At 44.8% G+C, this 14,156-nt stretch overlaps 1 protein-coding gene across 2 annotated transcripts in view; it reads left to right on the top strand.

The window, feature by feature from the left end:
- The window catches only part of SAMD4B (sterile alpha motif domain containing 4B), a 44,401-nt gene that overhangs the window by 1,135 nt on the left and 29,110 nt on the right, over window positions 1–14,156 (top strand). The window contains exon 2 of one of the 2 annotated variants that reach the window (XM_036345681.1): window positions 12,371–12,770. In XM_036345681.1, coding sequence (XP_036201574.1) covers window positions 12,575–12,770 — 196 coding nt within the window. In that variant the 5' untranslated portion in view covers window positions 12,371–12,574. Of the gene's footprint in view, window positions 1–12,370; window positions 12,771–14,156 lie in introns of those variants that run through there. The other variant, XM_036345680.1, reaches the window with a different exon arrangement.

Raw genomic sequence — 14,156 nt, 5'->3', positions numbered from 1 at the left:
CGGGTCCTCTGCCTCACCCCGGGTCTCCTGCCTCACCCCGGGTCCTCTGCCTCACCCCGGGTCTCCTGCCTCACCCCGGGGGCCCCTGCCTCACTCCGGGGGCCCCTGCCTCACCCCGGGGGCCTCTGCCTCACCTCGGGTCCCCTGCCTCACCCCGGGGTCCCCTGCCTCACCCCGGGGTCCCCTGCCTCACCCCGGGTCCCCTGCCTCACCCCGGGGGCCTCTGCCTCACCCCGGGTCCCCTGTCTCACCCCGGGTCTCCTGCATCCCTGCCGCCGCAGGGGCTTTCCCGCCCGCCGAGGCCTCTCGCTCCCTCAGCGTGGCCGTTGGCGCCTGCTCTGAGGAACCCTCTGCCCCGTCTACCCTGGTGGCTTTCCCTGGGAAGACCCCTCCCTGCTGCCCTTTGAGGACTAGCCCGGGGTTCCTCTCAGACCACGCCTCCCAGGCCCCGAGAACCTCCCCACGAGAACCTCCCCACGATGCCCGCCTGAGTCAGCACCTTGCAGGCTCCTCAGAACCTCCTCGGGTCCTCCCGCCGCCCAGAAACCTTGTTCAGGACCCTCCTGGGCTCCACTCCCTTTAGCACCCTCTCGTCTCCATTCTCTCTCCTCTGAAATCAACCCGAGAGGGCCTGTGCAGATCTGAGTCTCCTCACCCATCATCCCTTCCGAGGCCCCAGCATCCTCCAGACAGCCTCCCCAGAGGCTCCATGTCCCCTTTCAATAAGGCTTTTAAGAGACATGCTCCACCCCTTGAAGTCCCAGTCCTCAAAGACCTTTCAGGCCGTTTTTCTTAGGTTCCATCCTCAGAGACCCCTCCTCCCTTCAGAGATGGCGGGACCCTTATCACCCTCTTTAGAGACTCCTTGGGGACTGCCCCTGTTTTCCTTTCGGAAGCTCCCACCTTCCTACTCCCCTCGGAGGGCCTCCTCACGAAGGAAGCTCTTCCCCTATAGTAATGGGCCTCAAAGTGTGCTCCCTGGACCAGCAGCGTCTGCATCGCCTGGGAATTGCTAGAAATGCATGTTCTTGGGCCTTACTCCAGTCCTACCGAGTCACAAACCTGGGAGTTGGCCCGCAGCCTGATTTCAGGAGCCCGCCCTCCTGGTGATTCTGATGCGTGCTCCAGTTTGAGAACCACTGCCTCACGGAGAATTTCCCATTCCCCACAGAAAGCCCGAATGATGCCCACTGTGCCCTCCTGCGCACTCCTGTTTTCCTGGGAGCACTCTTTGTGCAGTACCCACCCTCCAGAAAGACCCCTTCAAAACGCTTCTAGCTTCTCCACAAAATTGCCCCTGAGCAATTACTTCAGATTCTACTTTTAAATGGTTTCGTTTCAGATCTTCCTAGGACTTTCTCCTCTGGCTTCCCCTCCACACCAGTCTTTGGTGCTTCTGCTTCAAATTGCTATCTCCTCAAACACATGTCCATCTCTTCTATCTACTCATCTGTCCTTCTCCGAAGAGGCACCCTCCCCTTAGGGCACCTGCAAATCCTCATGCTCTGTGTCTTACTGCCCAGAGCCCTTTATTGTACTTCCTAGAGCACCACTCATCATCATCTTTACAGTTTTTCACCCACCCTCACTGGACTCTGGACTCGGAGTTTGGGAAATAGTGGGGATGTGTCTTGTTAGTCTCTGAATCTCACAAGGTGGGATCTGCCCTCTGTAAATTATTGGGAATCATTGGAGCACAGGCAGCTCTTATGTTTGGCTAGAAATCTCTAAATTTCTCAGATCTCACACCTCATTCAGGTTCAGCACACCTTCCTCCCCTCCCCCTCCTCTCTTCTCTCTACCTAGCCCAAGGAGAGGCTCTCTGCCCCAACTGCTCTATCTGTGGGACTTTTCTTTGTCTTTCCTCCTAATTCCGAGCTACCCCAAGTCCTATTCGTGGTGACCTGCCTCACCCCATCCTACTTGACTTCTCAGCCCTCCTTTGGGCCCTCAGCTTTCTCTAAGGGATTCTGTTTCTCTGTAGGGTCAAGAAGAGGAAACAGAAATCACAGGGTAAACACTGCCTTCAGGGAGCTCCCAATACAGTAAAGAGGTTGGGCAGGTACACAGGGCAGAACATGAGGTACAAATTATATGTTGTAGAAATTCAGCAGTGAGAGATTGCTTTTCTCACTAAGATTAAGTGAAACTCAGCACTTTATCTGGAAATACTTCATAGAAAAGGTGGTATTTGGGCTGGGTGATATTCCATAGGAATTGGGACAATGACAGCTAGCCTTCCAAAGAAAGGAAACAGCTTATGCAATGGGTGGAAGACAAGAAAGTGTCTTCATCTCTCATCCATGGCATCTCTTCTCTTCCCCTAAGGACAGCGATGAAAGAAAAGAGATTTCTCCCATCTGCATTGTATTTGCCAGCTGCACTTTAGTGACCCAAAGAGCAGTAATACTAATGACTACTGTTCATTAAGTTGTTATTATCTACCAGTCACCATTTAAGTGCTTTACATGTATTGTCTCACAGGACCTATGAGGTAGGTAAACTACAATTATCCTCATTTTATAAAGGATGAAATTGAGTGCAGGTGGGACAAATAGAAGCTCTCTGGCCCCTGTCTGTCCCAAGATGATAGTGTCTGGAGTCAGGGAGTTGAATTTTATGTTCTGATAGGGTTGGGAGCAATAGGGCATTGTAGTGTAGTAGCTAAGTATGCAGACTTTAGAGCCAAAAAGGATTTATATCCCATATTATCACTTACCAGTTTTGTGACCTAGGGCAAGTTACTTAACTTTTCTGTTCCTCAGTTTTAACAGTTAAAAAATGAAGGTAATTGCCCTGACCGGTTTGGCTCAGTGGATGGAGCGTTGGCCTGTGGACTCAGGTGTCCCGGGTTCGATTCCGGTCAAGGGCATGTACCTTGGTTGCGGGCACATACCCAGTGGGGAGTGTGCAGGAGGCAGCTGATTGATGTTTCTCTCTCATCGATGTTTCTAGCTCTCTATCCCTCTTCCTCTCCCTTCCTCTCTCTAAAGAATCAATAAAATATATTTTTTTTAAAATGAAGGTAATAATGATATCCTACTTCAAAGAATTATTATAAGAATTAAGTAAGTTAATACATATAAAGTACTTAGGACAATGCCCTGCACATAAGTTCTAAGTGTTAACAAAAAAGGAAAAACAAAACAAACCTCATATCAGCCAGGACTCTAAAGACTTAAGTGACGGAACCTTAGTTCAAACTAGTTTAATCAAAAAGAAGAATTAATTGATTCTTGTTGCTAAAAAGTCCAGAGGTAGGATGCTTCAGAACTAGTTACATCCAGGAGTTGAAACAATTCAATAATCTCTCTCCATTTCTTCACTGACTTAGCTTCATCCTCAAAAGATTTCTGCTTTGTGGTGAAAAAGGCTCTCAGGAACCCTAGGCTTAAATCCTACATCCTTAGCAGCCTCAGTGGAAAGAGAATTCTTTCCTGAGAGCCCTTAGTTTGAAAAGGTCCTTCCCTGAATAAATGTGAGATGATGACAGAAGATTTTTAGGGACGTTTAACCTGGCTCTTTAACCTGGAACTGCTCACTTGTGGAGCCAGATAAGACAGTGATTCCATCCCATTACCTTTCTGAGCATCAATGATAGTCCCCTTCCTCACTGTTTCTCTAGCTCCAATCTGTGCTTGTTTGGATCCAGAGAGAGTTTGTGGCTAGCCTGACCCAACCAGACTTTCCTTTGGGATCTCACTAGGAAAAATAGAAATGAGATGAAATGACTGGCATGGTTTGGTGGTAGCCTCGAGGCAGAGGAATCCAGGAGTACAGATGTTCAGTTCCCTACGTCAACTTTGGGTTTTTAGGGCTCGCAACTTTGTAAGAGAGTTAAGTAGTGAGTTGATTTTGTTTTGTTTGGGTGCAAATTTGTTGAATAGAGTCTAGTTGAGAACAAGTCACAGAACAGCAGAACATGCAAGTCTCAAATATCTCTAGCAATTAAACAATTTATGGAGATACTTTTCTAGGTACTAGAGATGCAGCAGTGAATGAAAAAGTCAAGGTCTTGGATCTCATGGACCTTATATTCTGATGGGTGAGAGAATATATAAACAAGTAAATCAAGATAATGATATGTGCTGTGAAGAAATTAAAACAGTAATGTGAATGAGGGTGAGGATGGCCATTGTATACAAAGTGGTCAGAATTGGCCTCTTTGAGGAGGTGACAGTTGAGCCTAATAGCCTAAAAGATGAGAAGGCACCAGTTGTGGATGATCTGGTTCGTGGGGCATCCTAATCCAAGCATTGTTACATGTGGAGAAAGAACTGCTGCAAGGTGGGGAAATTTTTCACAATTTCATAGGACTTGGTGATGGCATTAGAAAAAGAAGAATCCAGCATGATGACCACAACACTATGAGAGTATTTATGCCTGACAACTCTAAGAGAATACCTATTATTAACTATATTTTACGTATGAGAAAACAGGTATAGCAAGATGAATTCATTTGCCCAAATTAAGGAAGGCAGTAGGTGATAGGGTTATATTTCCAACCCAGGCCATCTGGTCCCAGAGCCACTTGAGTTTTGGGGAGAAAAAAGGCAGGAGGGCATGTTTAACTGACATTAAGAAAAAAGAATTAGCGCCCTGTCTGGGTAGCTCAGTTGATTCAAGCTTTGTCCCAATACACCAAGGTTGTGGGTTCAACCCCTGGTCATGGCACCTACAAGACTCAACAAATGAGTGTAATAAGTGGGAGAACAAATCAGTGTTTCTCTCTTCTCTAAAATAAAGTGTGTCTGTTTAAAAAAGAAAAAAGTTATCAAGACTCAATGACTAGATCTTATGGAAGAAGAAGAAGGGAAGGAAAGTCAAAGAGTTTTAGAGGGAAGAGGTGGCATATTTAGGAGTGGAAGAAATAAAGGAGACAGCAGTACATTGAAGTGAGGTAGGGGTTTATATGGGACACCAGCTTCTCTACTTCAGGGTTTCCCAGAGCTCTCTAGGCCAGTATTTCCAGGAGGCTGTGCCTGGCCTCACCTCTCCTTCCCTTCCCCAGGACCATTTACAAAAGCCTCATACTTGGCTGAAGCAATAGTGTACATATTTTGTGTACATATTTCAGGAGTTTCTGAAAATACTAATTGGTGCTGGTGGTGTTAATCGCACCTGAGGATTCTTTTCCATTGCTTTTCAGAGAGAGAGAAACATTGATGTGAGGGAGACACATTTATTGTTACCTCCTACACGCTCCCCAGCTGGGGGCAGGGAGCAAACCCGCAGTCCAGGTACATGCCCTTGACGGGGAATTAAACCCGAGACCCTCTGTGGGCAGTCTGATGCTCTAATGAGCATGCCCTCGAAGGCTGGTTGGTTTTTATAAGAGGGACACTGGGCTCCCTCGGCTTCTGACATTCTCCTGTTCTTCTCAGGTCAGAATAGTGAGTTAACCTTAGGTAAGTAGCGTATTACCTTATTCATGAAGTGTGAGTTACTCAAAGGCCTAGGTCAGTGGTTGGCAAACCGCAGCTCGCGAGCCACATGCGGCTCTTTGTCCCCTTGAGTGTGGCTCTTCCACAAAATTCTACGTGCGGTATTTTAAATATGAGGGAAGCTTTTCTCAACAGGTTTCAGGAATTCAGAAACAGCAAAGTGACGTAAACCTTTGTTAAAAAAAACCTCTCAATGCTACTGTAACAGAATTAAATTTTTCTCCCTTTAATATTGACATTGGCAACTTTGAAATGCAATTGCTGGATTTAAAAAACAACTGTGGAGCTCGAAATTTGAACGTCTTTGTGCTGATATGGAAATATTAGAGAAAAACAAATGTGAACTTAGTTCACAGCACAAGTGGTCTGCTTTGAAAGACCTGGAGAAGGAAGATATGTTGATTTTTAACACCTGGAATAGTATTCCTGACTCATATAATCAACTGAAAAAACTAGCGTTTGCTGTTCTTTCCTTATTCGGGTCTACATATTTATGCGAACAATCATTTTCAAGCATGAACCTTATCAAGAGTAAATGAGAAGTCGTCTTATTGATGAGAACCTGGAATCGTGCCTAAAATTAAAAACAACAACATACAAACCTGACTTACCCAAACTTTCCAAGGAGATGCAAGGCCATTGTTCACATTAGTGTTTGTCAGTCATTGTCATTATTTAATTTTATGGATATTGTAAGGTAAATTGTAAGGAATTTAATTTTGTCAATAAATAATATTGTTTTAAGTATGATATCAAGTTTTATTCAACGTACCTATAGTTTAACTAAGACTTAAAACTTTAAAGTTTATTAAGTTAATTTTAAGGAACGTTGTGGAGTGAAAGAAGATGTAGTGTTGAGGATTGAGAAAGGTATGTTGAGACCGTTTGGACATATAGAGAGGATGCACGAAAGGAGATAGATGAAAGAAGTATACAAGACGAGTGTGGATGGGAGAGTTGGAAGGGGTCGACCTCAGCGTACGTACCTCAGTCAGATTGAGGACGTTTTTAGCAAAGGCCAGCTTAGGAGTACCCTAATTAAGTTAATAACAGTGTACCTACCTATATAGTTTAAGTTTAAAAAATTTGGCTCTCAAAAGAAATTTCAATCGTTGTACTGTTGATATTTGGCTCTGTTGACTAATGAGTTTGCCGACCACTGGCCTAGGTAGGTGCTGAAGAAGGGCTAGGAATGTGAAGGGAGGCTAAGGATGCCTCTTATTTATCCAGAGATATTGGCATTAAATGGCGTACCCTTCAGCCCAACTTTCTAGGCATTGGAATAGAAATTACAGGAGACTAGCATTATTCTCAGGAACAGCCAAGAGTTACAAAGACAGACTGCCTGGCCTTGAAAATCTCAGCTTAGTTGTGTGCAGTCTTGGATAAATGCCTTAACCTATGCGTCAGTTTTTCCATCTGTAAAATGTGGATATTATATACATATATAAGACCGATATAGAATATATATAGTTTTAGATCAAATGAGCTCTTCCATGGAAAGCTGTTATCACAGGGCCTGGGACCTGACAATATATGAAGATACGCCAAGCATCATGCTAGGTATTTTTATATACATTGTTTCATTTCATTCTTACAACAAGCTTTACTGAGGAGGAAACTGAGTTACTTGCCACAGGTTACACAGCAAGTATGTATCAGCATGAGAGCCCAGATTTCAGCAGGTTTGACACACTCCACAGTGTTGCTCTGAATGTGTAGAGTTGACTTCAAGTGGTGCCTGCTCGAGATGTGGGCTGCTTCTCACTCTTTGGGGCCAAGGAAGGAGCTTAGAGGGCACTTTTTTCCTGGAACCTTTAGCCAATTTTTGGCTCCATTTCCTACCCTCCAGGATTGGTAGATGCTTCCCAAGAAGGTTACTTGGTCCCATGGAGACCAGTTATGGCAGCAATATTGTTGGGCTTTTTGAGAGACTGCTGTAGACATTCCACTCTCATGTCTTTCCTCAAAGGCAGGGAGTCATTTTTGGTCACATGAAGACAGAAGAGACCAGAGCAGTAGTGAATTGTTCTGTATGGGAACATCAAGGCTTTTTCAACTTTAAATGTTAGAAACCCAATTCAAACTAGCCTCAGTCAAAAAGAAATTTTTTGGTCCATGTAATTTAAAAAATGTGAGGTTAGGGGGCTTTAGACTTGCTGTGTGCAGGTTTTCAAATGTGAACAGGTCTCCATTTTCCTCCCCTAATTTCTTGATTCGGCCTTCATCTTTGTTGGCTTCATTCTATGTCAGGCTCTCACTGTGAGGTAGCAGAAGTGGCAACCAGTAGCATCAGGAGAGGTGTAATCTGGGCAACCCTAACAGAGAACATGTTTTCCCCAGGGGCTCCAGCAAAAGTTCAAGGAGGACTTTTTCTTGTCTAGGCTTTACTCCATGTCTACTTCTGGATTCAAGAAGGGCAGTTAATTTCCAAAGGGATCTTATGGGGCTGGTACTAGAAGATGGGAATGCATATTTGGCAGGCAGATCCACCAAAATCCATCACAGTAAGATGCCTTGGAATAGTCAATGCTGGTGCCTCTCCCTTGACCCATCTCACCAAGCTAGGTCTTACTTTCTCACTGCTGCCAGGCACCCAGGATATTGAGGTAATTGGCCCTTTGATAGAAAAAGGCCATCCAGTCATCATCCAGAGCAAACATCTTTCGGTCCAGAGCATAGGAATTCCTCCTTTAAGGCTGATTTTTTTTTTAACACTATATTCTTAAAACTGACTGTTAGCCTAAAGCCCCAGGGTTTATTGAGAACTGTCCAACCTATTCTTGGGTACTAGATCCTCTCCATCAGTCATGTTTCTTGAGTAGCGGGGTGGCTTGAAGGTGTGAATCAGAGAGGCCTGAGGGAGGGATAGTTATCAGGAGACTTCTGGTCTTTTCTCTGTATGTGTCCATCTAGTCAAAGGACCATAAGCCACAGGCTTTGTTCTGTATAGTTGCTATTTTAATGCAAATTAATTTCCAACATTTAAAAGTAGAGGAATTTTATTTAAAATTACAGATTTCTGGTTTCTCTTTAAAAAAATAAATAAAAGACCTAACAGTACTAGACCCACATTCCCCCATGGCACCAGTTAATTAGAGCTAAACTGTGACTTCTCCTCTTAGACAGGGTATGTGCTTTCCAGCTCACCATAGTCTTCACCAGCCTGCTGTTTAAAACCTGGCGGTGTAAAGCATCATGTTTGAGATCCCACTCTGTTCCAAGGCTTTGCTTCTAGCATTTGACTTGTGGAAAGTAGCTGGGTTGATGTGCAGTTAACAGTTTATTTGGGACACACAGTGCTTTTGCTTAGGAAAAGTAACAACTCAATAAAAGAGTTTATGGAAAAGAATGTGCACAACTTTGGTCTGTTTGTGGGTTTGGTCATCTTTTGCAGTAAATGCTGTTGGCATATCAAACCTCCCATCACAAATGTTCCCTCTGAAATAGTAACATGTCTTCTATCTTATAAGTTGCTGTCCAGTGAAGGAATCCCTCCCACTCCCGAGGGATGTTCATTCAGCCTCCGCTTGGCCACTGCCAGCAGCCAGAGAGCGTATCACCTCCTCACGTGGCAGCCAGCTCCATTCTTGGACAGAGAACATTATTTTAAAGTTTTTCCTTACATTAAGGCTGTCTCCAGGCACGTGAGCTACCACTCACCTATCCTGCATCCAGGGCAAGCACTGATAATCAGTACTCTTTCTCACTGAGCCAGAAAGTAACATGTACCCTTAAAACTTTAAAAATTAAATTAAATTCCTCTAAAATTTATAGAAGTAATATGTGTTTACTTGTAACTAATGAAATAGTAAAAAGTTATGTTGAGAGTGTTAATAATGCCTCCTTTCCAAGGTAACCAGTGTGAACAGCCTTAGGGTCTATCCCTTTATACATTTCTCTATATTCATATACACATATGTGTACATATATTCAGATATGATATATAATGGTTTTTGTATATGGCTTTTTTTTTCTTTTTACAAAAAAATGACATCACATTGTACATATTACTATGCAGCTTATGGACATTACTCCAGGTCAGTAAAGATCAAACACTATATAAAGATTTTTTTTTTGTATTGTGCTATCAAAATCAAACATTTTTTTAAAATATATTTTTATTGATTTCAGAGAGGAAGGAAGAGGGGAGAGAGATAGAAACACCCCCAACTGGGGATCGAGCCCACAACCCGGGCATATGCCCTGTCCAGGAATCAAACCGTGATGATCTGGTTCATAGGTCGATGCTCAACCACTGAGCCACCGTGGCCGAGCAAGCATATTTTTAATAGCTACATAATATCCCATTCCTTGAGGTGTGCCCAAATTATTAATCATTCCCCCATCGTTTCATTGCTCCAGGATCCTTCTCACCACAGTGCTCCAGGCAGCTACTACCAGTGAATTTGAGTTAGCCTGAGAAGTAAAACCTGTTTTGTCATGTGTGATCCATCTAGCTTATTTCACACATTCTATCTAGAGAATAGAGCAGACAAGCTCAAAGATCCAAGGGAATCTGTTCTGAGGCAAGACTAGAACTGAATTTTCTTGACTTTCAACATTTCCCATATCCTGTGTTGCCTCTCACTTAGAAATGTCTACCCAGGTTCTCCTCTGGAGTAAGTAAATAAATCTAATTCTTCTTCTGTGTGCTACCTCTTCAGATATTTGAAGTCAATTATGAAATTGCTCCTGAGTCTTCCCTTCACCAGGAGAAATTTCCTCAATGCCTTCAAATTTTTCTCTCATGATTTTCAAATCCCTTTACCATCCTGTGGGCCATTCTTTCTGTCTTCTCCCCCAGGGCTGTAGAAATCCCAAGTGTGACTTCCATGCTCACCTTTTTTATCCATTCATTTGTGAACACCTTCTATGTGTCAGTCATTGTCTGGACTCTGAGTGACGATGGTATAGCTTGTATTTTGGGGGGAAGAGAAAAATAACAAATATAAATAAGATGGTATTTGAGGGTGCTGAATTATATAGAAATGAAATACTTTTTAACATAATAGAGTGACTGAGAGTGAGATTGGTCAGGGAAGATCTTTCTAAGGAAGTGGCATAGAGCTAAGACCTAAGTGATAAGTAGGAGCCAGCTATAGATAGGTCTGGGGGAAGAGGATTCCAGGAAACAAGAAAGAACTTGGTACAAGATAAGTTGGAGAGGCCACAGGAACCTTTAGGGTCCTGTAGGAGAAGATAAGACGTTCATGTTTAGTGTAAGCTTTATTTAAGTGTAATGGGAAGTCATTGAGGATTTTAAGCCAGGGAGGCAACATTTGATTTCCCTTTTAAAAAGATTTTGGAGGTTCTATTTTCTTCCACACTTGTTTTTTATATCCAAAGGATTGATAGCCAGGCCAGTTTGCTCTGTCCAGTTGTCCCACAGAGGATTGTTGAGGTTAGTCACAGCCATTGTCAAGTGTGCCTCGCAGCCTTCCTCAGCAGAAGCATGAAAGATCAAGGAGATGGCAGTAGCTCCCTAAGACATGAGCACAGCAGCTTCAATAGATCTTTGTATGGAGTTCTCAGTCCTCTTGGCAGCAAGAGGGGGATGGAGCTGAATATGGTTTGAGGGTAGAGGCAAGGGTAGTGATAGCAAGAAAGATGGGAAATGTGAATAGGGACCTGGAGCTGGAAACAGTTAAAAAAAGGTTTCAGAGTAGTGTCCACAAACCAGTCAACTGAAGAACAGGCCTGTTGTCTTGTCTGTCCAGTTGACACAGCTCCTTTATAGTTCCTGCCTAAGATGAATTTGGACACTTTCTTACTTGGGAGTTTTTGACTTTTGAAGTGTCCCCCTTGTCCTCAGATTGACATCCCCTTGGCTTTTAGGTGACATCCTCAGATCTCTGGGAGCCAAAGGGACTTCACCACCCAGAGCACTTTGGTCAGGGTTAGTCTTCAGGGGAATGAAGAAGGGAGCTGGAAGAGATTCACCTCAGAGTAGAGATAGATGGGATCTTAAAATCAGAGTTGCACCTTTTCTAGAGTAAGAGCTAGAGTGGAGGAGGTGACCCCCCCCCAACCCCCCAGCCTGTTTGAGATCTCTGAAAAGGCCTCTCTATCCATACCCTTACCCTTAGGTACTCAGACAATTACTAATCAGATATTCACATAACTGAGATCTCCACTGGTGTCACCACCTCACCACCCACCCACATCCTAGCTTTGTAAGTCTTAGCTTGAAATAATATAAATACTTCATAGGGTCCTTTCAGCAGGTGAGTAGTCACTTTGTCCAGATCTCAGAGGAAGTGGCCAGAGACCAACAAGAGCAGGGCATGTGCTTGGGGTCATATGCCTGTGTAGTCAAGTCACCTGGGGCCAGGTCTCCATTAATTCAGATTTTTTTCCTATAATGTGCAGCCTCTCCTATTTCCCACTTCTGGAAAACCTTACCAACTTACTCTCTGCTTTAAATTCACATCCTTTGGCTCTAGTCGGTTTGACTCAATGGATAGAGTGTCAGCCTGCAGACTGAAGGGTCCCAGGTTCAATTCTGGTCAAGGGCACATGCCTCGGTTGCCGGCTTGATCTTTAGTAGGGGGCATGCAGGAGACAGCCGATCAATGATTTTCTCTCTCATCATTGATGTTTCGATCTCTCTCCCCCTCTCCCATCCTCTCTGAAACCAATTAAAATATATTAATAAATAAATTCACATCTTTTGGCCCTATGACAGCCAAGCCTGAGGGGGTAGCATCTTAGGGTAGGTCTCTTGAGTCCTGATCAAGCCTTTTCTCTGGATCTGAAGATTGGAGGGATAGTTGGTTTAGTATCTGGTATTGGCTTCACCTTTCTCCTGGGAGCTCCACAGAGTGAATGGCCTGAAAGAGAAAGGCATGAAGACTCCTTCCCCCCTCAGCACCAGGTCATTTCCAGCTCCTTCATTCTATCTGACCCCTTGCTTCCTTTTGCAGGAGCCTGGAGAGGTGTGGCTGGACCAAGACCTTCCCCGATGTGAGCAGGTTTCCTCCCCCCACCACCTATTGCCACCACGCCAGGGAACGTCCTTAAGCCCTGGCCTTCAGGGAAGAGGTAACAGGAACCCGGAGCCGAGACCATGTGACGGCGCTGGCCCTGGCCACCGCCGTACCCCCCACCCTGGCCCCAGGCCCGGCACCATGATGTTCCGAGACCAGGTGGGCATCCTCGCTGGCTGGTTCAAGGGCTGGAATGAGTGTGAGCAGACAGTGGCCCTGCTGTCACTTCTGAAGCGGGTCACTCGCACCCAGGCTCGCTTCCTGCAACTCTGTCTAGAACACTCCTTGGCGGACTGCAATGACATCCACCTGCTGGAGTCAGAGGCCAACAGTGCTGGTAAGTGTCCACCCCCAGAGATGGGAGTAGGAGGGAGACCTAGAACAGGAACAGAAGTCAGATGGTTGAGGAGGCCTACCCAACAATGGTGCTAAGAAATGTGGGTTCTAGATTTGGTGGGTGGGGAGTCCCTGACCTCCCAAATTATCATCATGGCTTTCCTGGAGCTTTGTTGCTAATTATCCTCAGTCATGGAATGGGGGACTGCTGAGGGTGGGCACTGCAAACTGGAAACTACCCACAGCAAAGGAAGAATCATGTAGGGTGGCTTGTCTGTGAAGTTGAAACAAACAGACTAAAGTCATTACCTATGAAAGAGGGATTGGCCAAAACCGGTTTGGCTCAGTGGATAGAGCGTCGGCCTGGGGACTGGAAGGTCCCAGGTTCGATTCCGGTCAAGGGCATATACCTGGGTTGCGGGCACATCCCCAGTGGGAGATGTGCAGGAGGCAGCTGATCGATGTTTCTCTCTCATTGATGTTTCTGACTCTCTATCTCTCTCCCTTCCTCTCTGTAAAAAATCAATAAAATATGTTTAAAAAAAAAGAAAAGAAAGAAAGAAAGAGGGATTGAAGGGGAGCATTAATTCATTTTTCAGACTCTAGGACAGGGGTCCTCAAAGTTTTTAAACGGGGCCAGTTCACTGTCCCTCAGACCGTTGGAGGGCCGGACTATAGTTTAAAAAAAAAACTATGAACAAATTCCTATGCACACTGCACATATCTTATTTTGAAGTAAAAAAACAAAACGGGAACAAATACAATATTTGTATTTGCATGTGGCCCGCGGGCCGTAGTTTGAGGACCCCTGCTCTAGGACATCAGAGCTAGGAGGATATTTTAGAACTCTTCCAAATTTACAAGTCATCTTATACTATCCTTAACCCCTGAAAAATAAGTTGGACTTAAATCATAAACAGCTTCAAGAGAATATTGAATTTAAGATTAGTCCATTTCAGTTCCCTTACCACTCAGTAGAGCAGCGGTCACCAGCCTTTTGGACCTCATGGACCACCAGTGGTCCACGGACCACTGGTTGGTGACCACTGCAGTAGAGAGTGCTCTGTCCCGTGAGGTTAGCACTGGTATGGGTAAGCCAGATTTTTCTCGAACCTCTCCCTAGGGCCCTGGGCATAAACAGGAATCAGGTAAGAGAACCATCTCAAGAGACTCTGTTGAAGCCATTTTGGCCTTCTGGATCCCCACAGGCCTGATGGAGACCTGTTGCCCTTGGTAACAGGTGAGCAAGATGGAGGTGAGAGAAGAGGTCGAGTCATGCACACCTGAAAACTAGCTGGAGAGAGGGACCCCATGTAAAGTGTGTCTAGACCCTTCCCACCTTCTTCCCTATAATAATAGTTCACACTGAGCCCTTACAGCACAGCAA

The sequence above is a fragment of the Myotis myotis genome, unplaced genomic scaffold (assembly GCF_014108235.1).
Source record: "Myotis myotis isolate mMyoMyo1 unplaced genomic scaffold, mMyoMyo1.p scaffold_m19_p_19, whole genome shotgun sequence".
Lineage (NCBI taxonomy): Eukaryota > Metazoa > Chordata > Mammalia > Chiroptera > Vespertilionidae > Myotis > Myotis myotis.
Note: the sequence above shows the minus strand (reverse complement) of the source record. Positions and strands in the feature narration are given on the sequence as shown.